The following is a 15397-nucleotide window of genomic DNA, read 5'->3' on the forward strand; positions in this document are numbered from 1 at the left end:
ACTGCACACAGTGCTGTTAGCTCAGGCTCAGGCATGGCCCAGATTCCAAGTTCACTCCACGTCCTTCACCAGCTCCAAATATGTCCTCCCTCTTGCGGGTTGAGTTTAGGACCCCAAACATCCTGCCCAAGGTGAGGCACTGGAGAGAACACTGGTTGCCCCCCAAAGTGTCTGGGACACTGGGCCCAGATCTGAGCTCAGTTCTGTATTTAGCCTCTGGCTGACTCACTGCCCCCTCCCCCTCCCAAAAGGCTCTGGCTGCTACTGTAGGTCATTGCCCAGCTGGGGACTGTGCACACACACAAAGGCACGCCCAGGTCTGCAGCAGCGGCAGCCTGAATCACTCTCTGGACCAGGCGCCAACGAGCCTGCCTCCCTCTCAGCCCCTTTCTTCTCCTACCCACCTCAGCCCCAGACTCAGAGAGACCCAGTTCCAGAGGCCTTGGTGCCAAGCCCTTCCACAGCAGCTTAAGGCATGGGGGCGATGAGAGCAGCAAGCTGGTGGAGGGGCATGGAGGGGTTAATTTGGAGGGGTACCAGTGGGACAAAAGGCAGCTCAGCTTACCCAGGGGAAGAGCATGACTCAGCGCAGGAGCCCCGCCAAGACAGGAGAAAGTTCATCAGCCCCCAACCCCAGCCTTACTCCCCACACCCCCAAATGCACAATCCATCCCTAGCTTCCAAAGCTCCCTCTCCCACAAGCCAGTCTCCTGCCTGCAGACACACCATGCTGAACACATAGGCGCAAACAAAGATTTTGAAACGAGACTTTCCTTTTGCTCCCAGAAGGCGAACCTTGATGAAAAGGCCATGGTCAGAGAAGAAATGGGGGCAGGGTCTCTCAGGGACTTGGAGTCTTCCTAAAGGCCAGGACCTGCTAGGACAAGCACTGTGGGCAACAAGCGGTAAGGAAGGATGGAGTGGAGGAGGAATTACAAAATTCAAAAGATCATAGAAGGAGTAAGGAATAAACTGTTAGAGGAAAGTGAGGGCAAGGCGGGTTCAGAACAAAGAACCTCCCACTGTTGGAAGCTGTGTGCCCTCGAGTAAAGCCACTTCACTTCTCTGGGCCTCTGTGGAGAATTAGGGGCCGGACTAGTCTAAATAATGGCTAAAGTCTTTTCCAGGTCTGGCACCCTAGCAGTATGGATGCAGAGAGTCACTCAAGCCCTTATATTTGTGTGTGTATTGTGGGGAGGGGAGTAAAGAAGCTGTCCAAAACCTACACCCCACAATTGCCTGCCAAGGCCAAGAGGCCTGGGGAACCGTAAACCTGCCTCATCTAAGGCTTAAGAACCACATCTAGCCCTTAGAAAATCAGCAGTCGGAGTCTGAATCGGTTCAATTCAATGGAGTTTAACTCGTTTCATCTTTACAACTATTTATAATGAACAAGTCGTTAAAAATTGGAGAATTTTTTGTTTTTAATTTTTTTTCATGCTGGAATTGAACCCAGGACCTCACACATGCTAGGCAAGTGCTCTAGCAGGGAGCTATACCCCCAACCCTGAATTATTTTTATTTTTTAGAATTTTAATATTTATTTATTTTTTAGTTTTCGGCGCACACGACATCTTTGTTTGTATGTGGTGCTGAGGATTGAACCCGGGCCGCACGCATGCCAGGCGAGCGCGCTACCGCTTGAGCCACATCCCCAGCCCTGACCCTGAATTATTTTGAATTGGCTTCACCAACTACTGTCTTACTATTCAGTTAATATACTAGAGACTTTAAGCTAATTTAATTGGCTCATTTGTTCCTTGATCTCTTGTTCAAGTCTTCCTATTTGTCAAGGAGGTCCCATCCAGCTCAGAAAGACACAGACCTTTGACATCTGGTCTGTTCCTCTATCTACATCAGCTGTTCCTCATAAGCATCACTCTGAATCCAAGTGTGGGGATCTCCCCAAAGGAAATTCTCTTGGGCTCTTGTGCAGAACTGTCTGGACATTTTCCCTCTCTTCCTTATCACTGGCTTTTAACTAAGCCTTGCTTAGAATCTCTTCATACACTAAGGAACAGGTAAAGAACTCAGGCCCCAAAGGTGGTGGCAATGTCTCTGTTATAGTGGCCCCCAGAGCTGGGAACTAATGGCTCCTTGGAGCAAGTGTGCCCACAGCCGAAATCTCTTCCCTGACCTGTTCCCTCTCTAGAGATTTCAGCCACTTCCTACAAAAACATTATTTTCTGAATATGGAATACCTACAATGATGTGGGCCCTGCAAAAGATAGTTAACATAGATTTTCTAGTAAGAATCTTACAACAGTCTCATGACATGGGAATTATTATTATTCCCATTTTACTGATGAGGAAAAGGATTCCAGAAGAGAATCTGTGGCAAAGCAAGTGGTAGAACTTGGATTTGAACCCAAATTGGCCTGATTCCAAGAACCTGTGCTGCTTCCTTGGTGGCCCACTTTTTCTGGTATATTAGGCAGGCACCAGAGGGACTAAATCACTGTTAGTAGCCAAAATCTGGTGGATAGACTCCATCAGTGCTGAGGTCCTGGAGATCCAGGTCAAACCAAAGCATAGGTCGATAGAGCAATGCTCACTGACGCTCAACTTTTCAAATGTTGTTTCTGGATTTGCAAAGAGAAATCCCATCATGACCCATGACCCTGTCACTGTAAGAGGCTCTGGCCACCTCCTCCCTCTGTGGCAATTCTCGTCTCTTCCGTCGAGACAAGGGAAGAGAACCAACACTCACTGAATACTTATTATGAGCCAGGCACAGGGGTAGGCACTTTATACTTTCCTCTCATTAAATCCTCACAACCACCTACTTTTTAGATAAGGAAACAGGGTAAGTTGCCAAGAGTCCCACAACTAATAAGTATCAATTCACAACACAGATGGGTCTTGATGAGCTGTTTGGGTGACGTCATTCCTGAACTGATTTCCTCATAGATAGGACTCTGCAAGCACTTGTCAAATGTTTGCAGCACGCTAGTGCTGGAACTGGCACTCTGCCCAAACTTCTTATTCCCACCTAGTCTCTTCCCTCAGAGAATATTTCAGTGATGTGGTATAAACAAGGGAGTTGTAATCTCTAAATTTAGCAACAACAAATAGATAGTAAACTCAATGCCATGGGATTAGGGGGAGGTGACAGCTCTTTGTGAAACAACAATAGCAACAAAATTTGTCATCCTCTGGCCTAGTCATCCCATCTTCAGGAATGTATGTCCAATGAGCTGACCTAAAGAGAATGAGAAAACTCACAAACCCACGCAAATATTTTTGTAGATGCATTCTCTATATGACAACTCCAAACTGAAAACAACCCAAGTGCCCGGAATCAGGGAATGGTTAGGTAAACTATAGAGCTTCAGTTCAACATATTGCTATATTGCCATTTCAACGGACAGATATGTGGACAATGCACCATATGGAAAACTCCATATAGAATAATATCAATCAAAAAGACTAGAACCTGGTCTGGGCTGGGGCTGTAGCTCAGTGGTAGAGCACTTTCCTCACATGTGTGAGGCACTGGGTTCAATCCTCAGCACTACATAAAAATAAAGAAAGAAGGATATTGTGTCCATCTACAACTTTTAAAAAAATTTGAAAAAAAACTAGAACCTAAATAGTAGGCGAATGGTGATCATAATAAGCTTGTAAATTGTGTGAATTGGACACAATAGTGATTTGGTATTCATTTTATTATGCATATATTACTTATTGTTCATTTTTACTATAAAAATGACTAAATAGTCAGCAAAAAGAAAGAAAGAAAAAGCAAAGGAGATAACAGCTAGATGCATTTGTTCTCAAAGAGGAGAACTCCAAGAAATGTGCTGAGGGACATCTACTCTTAGCCCCAGAAGGGGTCTGTCACTCAGGAAGCAGGGTCAGGCTGTTTTACCCTCTTCCACTCCACCACAGAAACCCTCCCTTAACTTGCCATACTCTGAGCCTCTCCAGGAGGAAATGGGGGCGCAAATGACCCCAGAGAACAATTCCACCCACTGGGTAGCCCCATAGGTCTGGAATGCACAGCAGGACAGATGCATCAAGGCCTAAGTGTCCAAGTCCAACATCTACACACTGTGAACCCTCAAGAGTGGCAGGAAAAGCCAGGCACAGTGGCACCCACCTATAATCCCAGCAACTCAGGAGACTGAGACAGGAGGATCATAAATTCAAGGCCAGCCTGGGCAATTTAGCAGATCCTGTATCAAAATAAAAAATAAAAAGGGCTGGGGATGTAGCTCAGTGGTAAAATGCTTGCCTAGCAAGCACCAGACCCTGGTTCAATCCCCAGTACTTGCGGGGGAAAAAAGAGTGTCAGGGGCTGGGATCGTGGCTCAGTGGTAGAGCGCTTGCCTCACACATGTGAGGCACTGGGTTCGATTCTCAGCAACACATATAAATAGATAAAATAAAGGTCCATCAACAACTAAAAAAAAAAAGTGTGTCAGGTAACCCCGAGAGATAATCTAGGGGGAGCTAAGAAAGAGACTATTGCCAGGGTCACTAGCTAGCCTCTCCCCGTCTGCCAACTGGCAACACTTTGGACCTCTCACCCTGAGGAGAAAGAAACACAGCATTCTCCTGTTCCCTCTCTCCACTCCTATTCTAAGACACAGAGGGCAGCTCTCAGGAGGTCTCTCCCTGACAGTCTTGACCTAGCCCTGACTTATCTAAGGAATGGGAGGTGGGCAGGTGGGGACAAATGAAAGAGAAGTGAAGAAATAATAGCAATACATGGCAATAACAGTTCAGTTCATCTTTTAAAAACATTTTTTAGTTGCAGCTTGACACAATACCTTTATTTTATTTATTTGTTTTTATGTGGTGCTAAGGATCAAATCCAGTGCCTCATACACGCTAAGCAAGTACTTTACTACTGAGCCACAACCCCAGCCCTGCCCTTGGGGCCCAAGGCATGGTAGGCAAGTGCTCTACCACTAAGCTACACCCCGAGCCCTGACAATTTCCCTTTTTTGAGGATTTTATGATGTACCAAGCTCTCTACATGCATTATCCCATTTGATGCTCATGACATCCCTCTGAAATATTGAGCTACTCCAATTTTAGCATACCAGTAGAAGTTCCACTTTACAATTGAGCAAAAGAAGGCTGGCTCAGAAAGTCAAGTGACTTGCCTAAGGCCTCATGGCAGCAAGTGGCAGATCCAGGACTCAAGCCCAGGTCTGTCCTCTGGCAAGAGTCTCTAAGGCTCACTCTAAAGGAAGGAAGCCAGCCCTATCCCCACCTCCCTGTTCATCTGCACTGTGCTCCTTCCACACATCAGTTGCCAGAGCAGCAGCTTGGATAGAAAGCAAGAGTTTCCATATATGGCCTGCCCCTCCCTCCACCCATAACCTGAACATGCTTTACACAGAGTTGCTTGAAAGGAGAGGAAGCTCTGCAGAGAGTGAATTAAAGATCATGCTTCTAGCTACAGAAGAAGGAGAAAAAGAGCTTGGCAGGGACACCCTGGCCCTTTTGGTCCAGCCTGTAGCCAGAGCCCTCCCCTTCCCCACGGCAGAACAGAAAGCAACCCAGTGCCCTCGGTCACTACCGGCCAGCCCAGCTTGGAGGAAGCAGGTGCACTGGAATGGCTTCCTGCTGCCACTGCAGTTGCAGAAGGGCCGGGGTTTCCTCCTCCAACGGCTGGCTGGGCCTGCTAGAGGCCTCCTTCCTTGGGGATGTTCACTGCCCCTCTGTAGGGCACTTTGCCATCTGTCTGGCCATCATTGTGTGTGGCCCTGAATCTGTGATGGACCTGGAGTTGGTAACCCTGGGGGTGCAGGGTGGGATGGGTAGTAAGCTAGACCAGGAAGCATCAATCTTTCAGGGCAAAGAGCTTTCCAGGCCTCACTCCTACCCTGCCCATACACACCTCAACACTAGTGCCAATTTGGGGGCTAGAATGGAGCAGTACCTGGGCATAAAAAGATACAAATGCTCATGGGCACATCTCAGGCTCCTCCGCCTTGGGCCAGCCCACACACTGCCCACTGCTGACTCAACTGGAAACCTTACCCTCCGTGGCTGGGAGGGGGACAAGACGGACTGGGAGGCATCTATGTCTCTTCTCACTTGCTTTTTTAAGGAACTTACTTCTCTGAAGTAATCTGTGCTAAAAAGGAGACTTACAAACAGTCAGGGCATCCCCAATATGCCATCTGTGCCCCTTCTAAGTGTCCTAGGCATGGGGAATGGAGGAGGCCATGCTGGGTCCTCTTTTGAGACAGTAAGAAGAAGGATCCTTGACAACTTCAATCCCGCCTCAATCCCCTCTCCTCTGTCTAGCCAGGACAAAGAGGGGTCAGTGGGTCACATGGACAACCCAAAGCAGGGACAAGACCTCCAAAGGCCTGAGGTTGCTGGGGTCCCCAGGAATGAGGCATGCAAAGCTATAATGGTTTGTGGGGAAGGCGTGTCATAGCTTATGGGATAGCAGATGCAGTCCCAGGAAACTGAGGTTTAGAAGACAGTACCCACCCCTGCAAAGCTCCCAAAGTCATGATTCTGGCCCAGGATATCCCTAAACTATGAGAGGTTTTGACGCTGCCAGAAATGGGTAATGCCCTTCCTACCAAGAGGTTAAGAGAAGAGCCCCAACGCAGCCCCACCCCTTCCTCCCCACCTACTTCAGCCACATCTGGAGAAATAAGAAAAGGCCCCTCCTTTCCTAACTGAGAAAACAGCATGAGGAGCCTGGGACATTTCTGGGTGGGGGGGTCAGAGGGACACTCACCCGCATGGCCTGGCCTGGAGCAGCCCAGAGCAAGGAGTCTCCTCTCGCTGCTGCTCAGTTAGTGGCTCAAAATAGCACGGGCTGCAGCCCCGCCCCTGTTCTCCTCCCTCTCCCAGGCCCCTCCCGCCGCAGCTGCCCAACCCAGGCCCAGCCAGTGGAGAAAGCAGAGCCCAGAGGACTGCGGGTACCAGGTATGCGGGTATCGGAGCGAGAGCACGATGCAGCCTAGGTGGAGGAGGAGGCTCTTAAAGTAAGGTTAAGTGGTGGAGGGCAGGCAGTGTTGGAGGGGCAAGAGTCAGGGAAGGTGGCACTTTCCTTCTGAAACACACTCAGACTCTCGGACAGCTGAGCTGATATGATCCCTAAAAATAGCAGAGGAATTTGAGACCTGCAGCCCCCGGCCCCACAGGCCGAGATTAAGATAAGCACATGCGCATTCACATACGCGCACACACACCCCAGCATGCATGAACACACACTCCCGGTGCAGTGTTTTTGAGAATGCACAAATCATAGGCCTACCCCTACTATCTAATTACTGCGGCAGAGGCCAAGACAGCCACTAACATCCCATCCACCACAACACACAGGGCCCAGTATATACAGTGCCCAAATAGCAGCCAACAGCAGTCCTATGAAGTCCAGCAGGATCCACAAGACCAGTCTGAAGCCCACTGTCACTGTCTCACTGTAATAAACATGCAGGGACATGCAAGGAATCAATCACTCTCCCTCTGTCTATATACCTCTGCACGCACAGCCAGCGGCTGTGCGGAAGGTGGTGTGGGTGGGGCGAGTGGGTGGGCCTAAGCCTTGCAGACAGAGGAAACTGTGGTTATCTGGCCAATGAGCAGCGGCTGCCAGTGAAGAGCAAGTGTCCCCCAGGAGAAATCCTGGCCTGTGCTCTAGTTAGCACCACAGGATGCCCAGATCAGGGATGGGGATCCCCAAGAGGCTGAAATGGTTGTTGGGAGCAGGATGGGAAGGAGCCAAAAGACAGGGCCTGTGTGTCTCAGAAGCTGTCAGCTTTGCAGAAAAAAAAGTAAAAGTGATTACCTCCCTCTTCCTCTCCAGAAGAAAGAGAAAGAGGGAAAGAGGGGGGAGAGGGAGAGGGGCAGGTGGTGCTAGGAAGCACTGGGACAGAGCTGTCGCCTAACCAGACTGGCAGGAACTCAGGCTTGTCACCTCTGGCCAATCCAAAGAGCCAGTGGGTCCTGTAACTAGTATTACTTTCTTCAGGAAAACTTATTGGTAAGCACTACCCTGGAGGACCAAAACTCAGCTCTCCTCCTACCTACCTACCAGACACTGTACAAGTTTCCTAGTCACACTATCGTGCACACCTGCTTGTGCCTCTGCTTTCCAGGGAGGTTCTCTGGTCCTTTGAGGGCATGTGTCGTGTCATAGGTTTCTGCACCCCCATAGCCCACATAGAACAATGTTGCAAATCACAACTGCTAACTGAAAGACCCTGAGGAGCCTGAAATACTGATACCTGGATCCCATCCTTACCCTCCCATTTTCTGATTTAATTGATCTGGGAGGAAGGCCTAGACACTGTATTTTTTTTTTTTTTTTTTTTTTTTTTGTACCAGGGATTGAACTCAGGGGCACTCAACCACTGTGCCACATCCCTAGCCCTACTTTGTATTTTATTTAGAGACAGGGTCTCATTGAGTTGCTTAGGGCCTCACTAAGTTGCTGAGGTTGGCTTTGAACTTGTGATCCTCCTGTCTCAGCCTCCTGAGCCGCTGGGATTACAGGTGTGTACCACCGTGCCCGCTGGCACTATGATTTTTTAAAACTTCCCGGGTGACTCTTATTTGCAGCCAAGGCTGAAAACTGTTTCCTAACACAGATGTTCCCTTCTGTTAAATGAATGAATGAATGAGTTAGCCATTTGACCATAGGCAGATGATTTAAATTTCCCTCATCTATAAAATAAGGACTATGCCTATATTGACACTTATCCAGTTAATATGAGACAGGTATGGAATGGATGTAAAAGAGCTTTGCTTCTCAAAGTGTGGTCCCCATAATAGCAGCAGGAGCACTACTTGGGGACTTGTTAGAAATACAAATTCTGCCCCTGTGATGGCAGTGGTGTGTGCCTGTAATCTCAGCAACTAGGGAGAATGAGGCAGAGGATGCAATTTCAAGGCTCCACTTGTCAGCTTAAGCGGGACCTTGTCTCAAAATGAAAAAAATGGCTGAGGTTGTAGCTCAGTGGCAGAGTACCCATGGACTCAATCCCCAGTACCAATAAATAAATAAATAGATAGATAGATAGATAGATAGATAGATAGATAAAAGAAAAATGCAAATTCTGGGGCCTCACCCCACACCTACTGAATCAAGAACTCAATATAGGACCCAGCATCCTTAACCAAATAATGCATATTAAATTCTGAAAATCACTGATCTGACAGAAGTTATTTTGAAGGTAAAACCTTCAAAGCCAGACTTTCTGGTTCAATCTTGGCTTTTCCATGTAGTAAACTATACAACTTAACTTCTCTGTGGATCAATTTCTTTGCCTGTAAAATGGGGAAAATAATAGTATCTACCACATAGGGCTATTTTAGGGGGTAAAAGAATTAGTGCATACAACGTTCTAAAAACATTGCCCAGCACATTAGCTTTCATTAAATTTTAACTATTATTTTCTGTCTAGATCATTAAGGGGAGTAAAAAAGGCATCAAAGAAAAATTTCCAGGTAACTGAAGCCTACTCCTTTTAAAGGACCAAATATTTTCTATTTTAAGTGTCTTTCTAAATCTATCACTATTTACAATCATAAAAATAATAAACTTTGGTGTGTGCTTGAGTTTGGTACTGGGAATTGAATCCAGGGCCTCACACATGTTCACAGGCTATGTAAGCACTCTGTCTCTTAGCTACACTTGTAGCCTTTTTATTTTATCTTGAGACAGGGTCTCACTAAATTACCAAGATTGGACTCAGACTTGAAATCCTCTTGCCTCAGCCTTCCAAGGAGCTGGCATTACAGGCATGCACCACCATGCCCAGTTTAGGAAACACTCATTAATACTCCTTACTTTCTTCATTAAAACACACTGAACTTGGGCTGGGGTTGTGGATCAGAGGTAGAGTGCTGGCCTAGCATGCATGAGGCACTCCTCATGCACCACATAAAAATAAAATAAAGATATTGTGTCCACCTTAAAAAAAAAAAACCTGAACTTAACTCAAAGGTCTCAAATTCTGCCCTCACTGTGACGACTCCTGACTTCCCAGCCTGACTACAACCCATGGCTTGTGCCCCTCCAATGCTGCAAGGCTCTCCCGGAGGACACCAGCTGCTTCCCAGGCCTGGTGGCCAAACTGAAGCCTCTGATATGCTTATATGTGGAAATCCAGGCACCCTTTGTAGCTGTATATTTGTTTTTTAGATCTTTTCTTCCCTACACTCTATGACATCAAGCCATCCTCTGTCACTTACCTGATAGTGTGCCTGTGTCCAGCAGTCTCAGTTCCTTCTAATGTGCTATTTCTGCCAAAGGCTAAAAAGACAAATAACCAGGCCTGATAAAAGAGTGTCCAAAACAGAAAAAATGGATGCCAGAGGTTCTCCTGCAAGTGAAGGGCCTTTCACACAAGGACTTAGTACCCTCCACTGTGATTGCTTGAGGGCCTTCTACGCCCACTGCCATTCAGCAGTGCTCTCGAAATGACTGAGGTGACACTTGATCTGCAGTCTCATGAGTTACTATCATGCCTCTTTTTCTATTCGGATGACTAACTCCTGTCAATTCGGTTTCTGAAACGTTTGGTTAGTGTGTGTGTAGGGGGATCATCTTAAATCAGCTTCATTTCCCCTAGTGAAAAAGGCAGGGTCTTCTGTCAGAAGGCGTAAGTCCTGGCAGCCCACTCTCCTTCCCACCCAGCCACCATCAGTCCCTCTGCTGCCCCAAGAGGGCACTGTCTCAGTGTGGTCCATGTCTTCAATAAACCTAAGAATGGCTCTGGGGACATTTGGGCTCTCAGGCCTCTTCACCTGTCTCCAAGGACAGACATCATTTGTAATCTGACTCCCCCTCAGCACTTCACCTTCTTTATTCTCCTGACTCTCACTCTTTTGCCCTCTCTCAGGCAGATCGCCATGCATTCCCTGCCTGCACCTTCCCCACAGCCTGTCCTCTACCATTGCCTCCACAATGCCCAACCTTCCCCATTCCTAAAGGTCCATCTTCTTATGAAGCCCACCTGAAACTCAAGGCCCACCAAGAAGTGTAGTACAAAGAGCAGGGAACTGGCAGTTGTGTTCAACAGGGACTGAATCCCAGCTTGGCTTCTTTCTTGCTGTTTGATCTAAGGAAAGGTTGCTCTACTTCTTAAGAGTCTCCATTAAAAAAAAAAAAAAAAAAAAAAAAACTTAAAAATAATACAATACTATAGCCAGGCACAGTGATGTGCACCTGTAATCCCAGCAACTCAGGAGGCTAAGGCAGGAATTCGAGGCCAGCCTTGGCAACTTAAGGAGACCTTGTCTCTAAATGAAGAGTAAAAAGGATAAGGAATATAGCCCAGTGGCAAAGCATCTTTGAGTTCAGTCCCCAGCACTAGAAATCATAACAACAACAATAATAATATTGCTGCTTTATGGGGTTGTTGTAAGAAGAGAAAGAATATTATGTAATCTTAGGCTTGGCAAATTGTGGAGAGTGACTAAATGATTAATACCATTAAATTGTCATTAAAAACCACAACACTCACTGTTTATACTTAAACACATCACACACACGGTAGTTCTTAATTACATAAAGTGTGGTACTATTATATACAGTGGAGTATTGCTATATGGGATAGATTCTTAGGTCAGCATGTAAGGCAAAAATAGAGTATAGTCAAAAACTCCTGAAAATCCAGTAAATTGCTCAGAGAGTATAGTACATATGGCTTTGTACATGCATGGTCTCCCTTTATCCGCAGTTTCACTTTTTGTGGTTTCAGTTACTTGGGATCAGTAATACTCTAGGAATATTCAATAGAAAATTCTGGAAATAAACAATTCATAAGTTTTAAATTGCACACAGTTCTGAGCAGCATGATGAAATCTGCACCATCCTACTCTGTCCCACCTAGGATGTGAATCATCCTTTCATCCGCATATCCACTCTGCATATGCTACACACCATTAGTTGTTTTGTAGCTGTCTTGGTTATCAGATGACTATTACAGTATCACAGTGCTTATGTTCTAGGAACCCTTATTCTACTTAATAATGGTCCCAAGGAACAGCAGTAGGGATGGTAGCAACTCAGGTATGCCAAAGAGAAGCTACACAGTGCTTCCTTTAAGAAAAACAGTGAGGGCTGGGGATATAGCTCAGTTAGTGGAGTGCTTGCCTCACATGTACAAAGCCCTGGGTTCAATCCCTAGCACCACAAAAAAAAAAAAAAAAAAAAAAAAAGAAAGAAAGAAAAAGAAAAACAGTGAAATTTTAAGAGAGAAGACATTTATATAAATTTTACTACAATATATTGTTGTAATTGTTATGTTTTATTATCTATTATTGCTAATTTCTTACTGTGCCTAATTTATAAATCAAACTTTACTATAGGCATGTATACAGGAAAAAAAAACCACAACAGTACATCTAGGATTTTGTACCAGCCATTCTTTCAGGCATCCACTGTGGGCACTAGAATGTATCTCCTGTGGATAAGTGGGGAGGACTCCTATGCTTTTTTTTTTTTAAGATGTTGATAGACCTTTATTTTATTCATTTATTTAAATGTGGTGCTGAGAATTGAACCCAGTGCCTCATACATGCTAGGCAAACGCTCTACCACTGAGCCACAGTGCCAGCCCTCTATGCTTTTTTATATAATACGTATCTGCATGAAAGCATAATGTATAGCCATGTATAACATTTATAATGAAAATATACAAAATAACTATTTTTATAATTTTTGGCTACAATAATATAGCTTCTTAAGCAAATATATAGTTGAATCTATTGAAGTTTATTATGCATATGTCAGGACTACAGAGCATAAACCAATGCTTTGAGTTGTAATCAATTCCTCCCTACAAGAACCATTTTCTATTTTCTTTCTATCCTATCCCATTTCCCAGCACTAAGCACACAGTAGGTATTTAACAAAAATCCTCTGGATTCACCCAGCTGATCTGAAAGGTGCACACATAATGAGGCAGGTGGAACAGAATGGGGAGAAGGGGATACCCTTACAGGGTGACAACTACAATTACTGTAACAACTTCAATTACTCTGCTCTCCCCCACTTGCAGTATGGTTGAGCGAAAAGTCGTTGGCATGCAGAAAGGCTAAGCAGAGCGAGGGCAGGCCAGACAGGAGACTGTGAGGGTAGAGGAAGCATTCACTAACTCAACTATCAATGGCTGTAATACCCTGAGGTGAACACTGTGGGGAAGCACAATGCTTGCTCTTTAGTCTCCCCACAACTATACTGTGAGCTTCCTGAGACAGAGGTTGTATGTGTCATTATAACCCCTTCACCCACCTAGTTCTGGGCCCTGCTCAGAGATGACTCTGGATACAAAAGTGAGTAAAATGAGATGAAACAGACTTGGTTCCAGAGGAGATAGCAAATGTACTTCAATAGTTAGAATACGGAGAACAGGCTTAATGCTCCAATGGGGGCCTGGATAAAGTGTAGGACACATAAAGGAAAACACAAGAGGGCTGGGGATGTGGCTCAAGTGGTAGCGCGCTCGCCTGGCATGTGTGCAGCCCGGGTTCGATCCTCAGCACCACATACAAACAAAGATGTTGTGTTCGCTGAAAACTAAAAAATAAATATTAAAAAATTCTCACTCACTCTCTCTTTAAAAAAAAAAAAAGAAAGAAAGAAAAAGAAAACACAATAGACAAAGCTGGGAAGGTAGGCAGGGCCCATCAAGGAGCCAAGTGCTATTGTTCCTGCAGTTCTTTCTGCAGCCTGCTATACATTTGTCCATCCTCTGATAACAGCACCCCAGTTTTCCTCTGAGGACCTACCCGGACATATGATTTGCGCCAGTAAGAGAATCATATTCCCAGACTACAGGGTTGGTTCATGAGTGAACCGATCAGTATCAATGACCTATAACAAAACTTTTGGACTACTGAATCACACTTCTTTTCCTACAAGACTTGAACCTAGGGCTGAGTTATCTTGCCATTACTTGTCTGAAGACTAATTCAGCCTAGATGAGCTGAAAGAGAGAGAACAGACCTGGGGCCTAGTCATGATGTTTAAGTTTCCAGATAAGGCTGAGCCTATAGCCAGTTCTACCTCTGGACTTTTCAGACACTTGAGACCATATACTTCTTCTTTTTAAGCCAGTTGAGCTGGGCTGTCAAACGTGCAACTGAAACAGGTGTATCCAAGACAAAAGCAAGGTAAGCAGTCTAAGGGAGGAAATAAAAAATTAAAAAAGGCACATGCTGAGCACACTGGCCAGAAGATAGACACAGTGTTGCTTACTTTTCCTGACAAAACCTAGAGAGATAATTATTAAAAGGAAAATTGTGGGCAAAGAAATGGCAGTTTACAGAGGTTACATAATTGCTTATGATCATACAGATAGTGATTGGTAGGGCCAGGATTTGGATTCAAGTCATTCAGACACTGAAAACCTGCCCCTTCCATGCTATTCCCTGCCTGTAAACAATGGAGTCATGGTAGATTTCTGCAGACTGAAGGGGCATGACTGAACCTGTGCTTTAGGAATGCTGATCTAACAGAAGGGTGGAGAGAAAGAAAGGAGGCTAGAAGCTGAAGGATCATGAGAAAAGCAAGGTAATAGCCAGATGAAGGATAAGAGGGTCTACCTAGGGTTCTAGCAGGCAATGGCAAAGAGGGGTTCATGCAAGAGAAACGATCTTCTAGATGAGGTGGCCATTGGGGGAGGAGGGGAAATGGGCACAAGAGGATGGGAAGAGGGGGCTGGAGTTGTAGCTCAGCAGTAGAGCACTTGCCTAGCACATATGAGGTACTGGGTTTGATCCTCAGCATCATAAAAAATAAATAAATAAATAAAATAAAGGTATTGTGTTCCTCTACAAGTGTGTGTGTGTGTGTGCGTGTGTGTGTATATATATATATATATATATATATATATATATATATAGAGAGAGAGAGAGAGAGAGAGAGAGAGAGAGAAGGAATCAAAGACACCAAGATTTCAAAGTTGGGAGTCTGATAGGACAATGTGGCACCACTATGCAAAATAAGGATGTAAGATGGAGGCTGGCTTAGCAGGAAAGAGTTTGGAAAACACTGAGACCAAAGTTCTATTTAATATATTAACAACAACAACAACAAAAAATTCTCCATTTATTCACTAATTCCCCTGTAAATCAAAACTCCTTAAAAAAAAATTCTACCAACACTGTCTCCATAATGGATACCAATTGCAAATACTTGTATTACTAATGTGTAATGTATAAAATGTCACTAATGGGGGGCTGGGGTTGTGGCTCAGTGATAGAGCACTTGCCTAACATGTGTGAGACACTGGGTTCAATTCTCAGCACCTTATATAAAAAATAAAGTCCATCGACAACTAACAAAACATTAAAAAAAAAAAAAAAGTCACTAATGGAACTCTTTATTTACAGAAAATGCAGGCAGTCTTTTCAAGCACTCAGCCCTCAGGCCTGAGAAGGGTCGCCTACAGCACTTATGCTT

The 15397-nt window shown here is 45.2% G+C and overlaps 1 protein-coding gene across 15 annotated transcripts in view; it reads right to left on the reverse strand.

The window, feature by feature from the left end:
- The window catches only part of Myo18a (myosin XVIIIA), a 98736-nt gene that overhangs the window by 56259 nt on the left and 27080 nt on the right, over positions 1-15397 (reverse strand). For 2 of the 15 annotated variants that reach the window (XM_076870897.1, XM_076870893.1), the window contains exons 1-2: positions 6716-6777; positions 773-889 (exon numbers count right to left, since the gene is read on the reverse strand). The exons of 6 other annotated variants lie outside the window; for them this stretch is intronic. In XM_076870897.1, the coding sequence (XP_076727012.1) occupies positions 773-812 (40 nt within the window). In that variant the 5' untranslated portion in view covers positions 813-889; positions 6716-6777. Of the gene's footprint in view, positions 1-772; positions 890-4102; positions 4179-6715; positions 6779-15397 lie in introns of those variants that run through there. 7 more of the 15 variants (XM_076870894.1, XM_076870899.1, XM_076870900.1 and 4 more) reach the window with 7 other exon arrangements.

This window comes from Callospermophilus lateralis, chromosome 11, assembly GCF_048772815.1.
Source record: "Callospermophilus lateralis isolate mCalLat2 chromosome 11, mCalLat2.hap1, whole genome shotgun sequence".
NCBI classification, from domain to species: Eukaryota; Metazoa; Chordata; class Mammalia; order Rodentia; family Sciuridae; genus Callospermophilus; species Callospermophilus lateralis.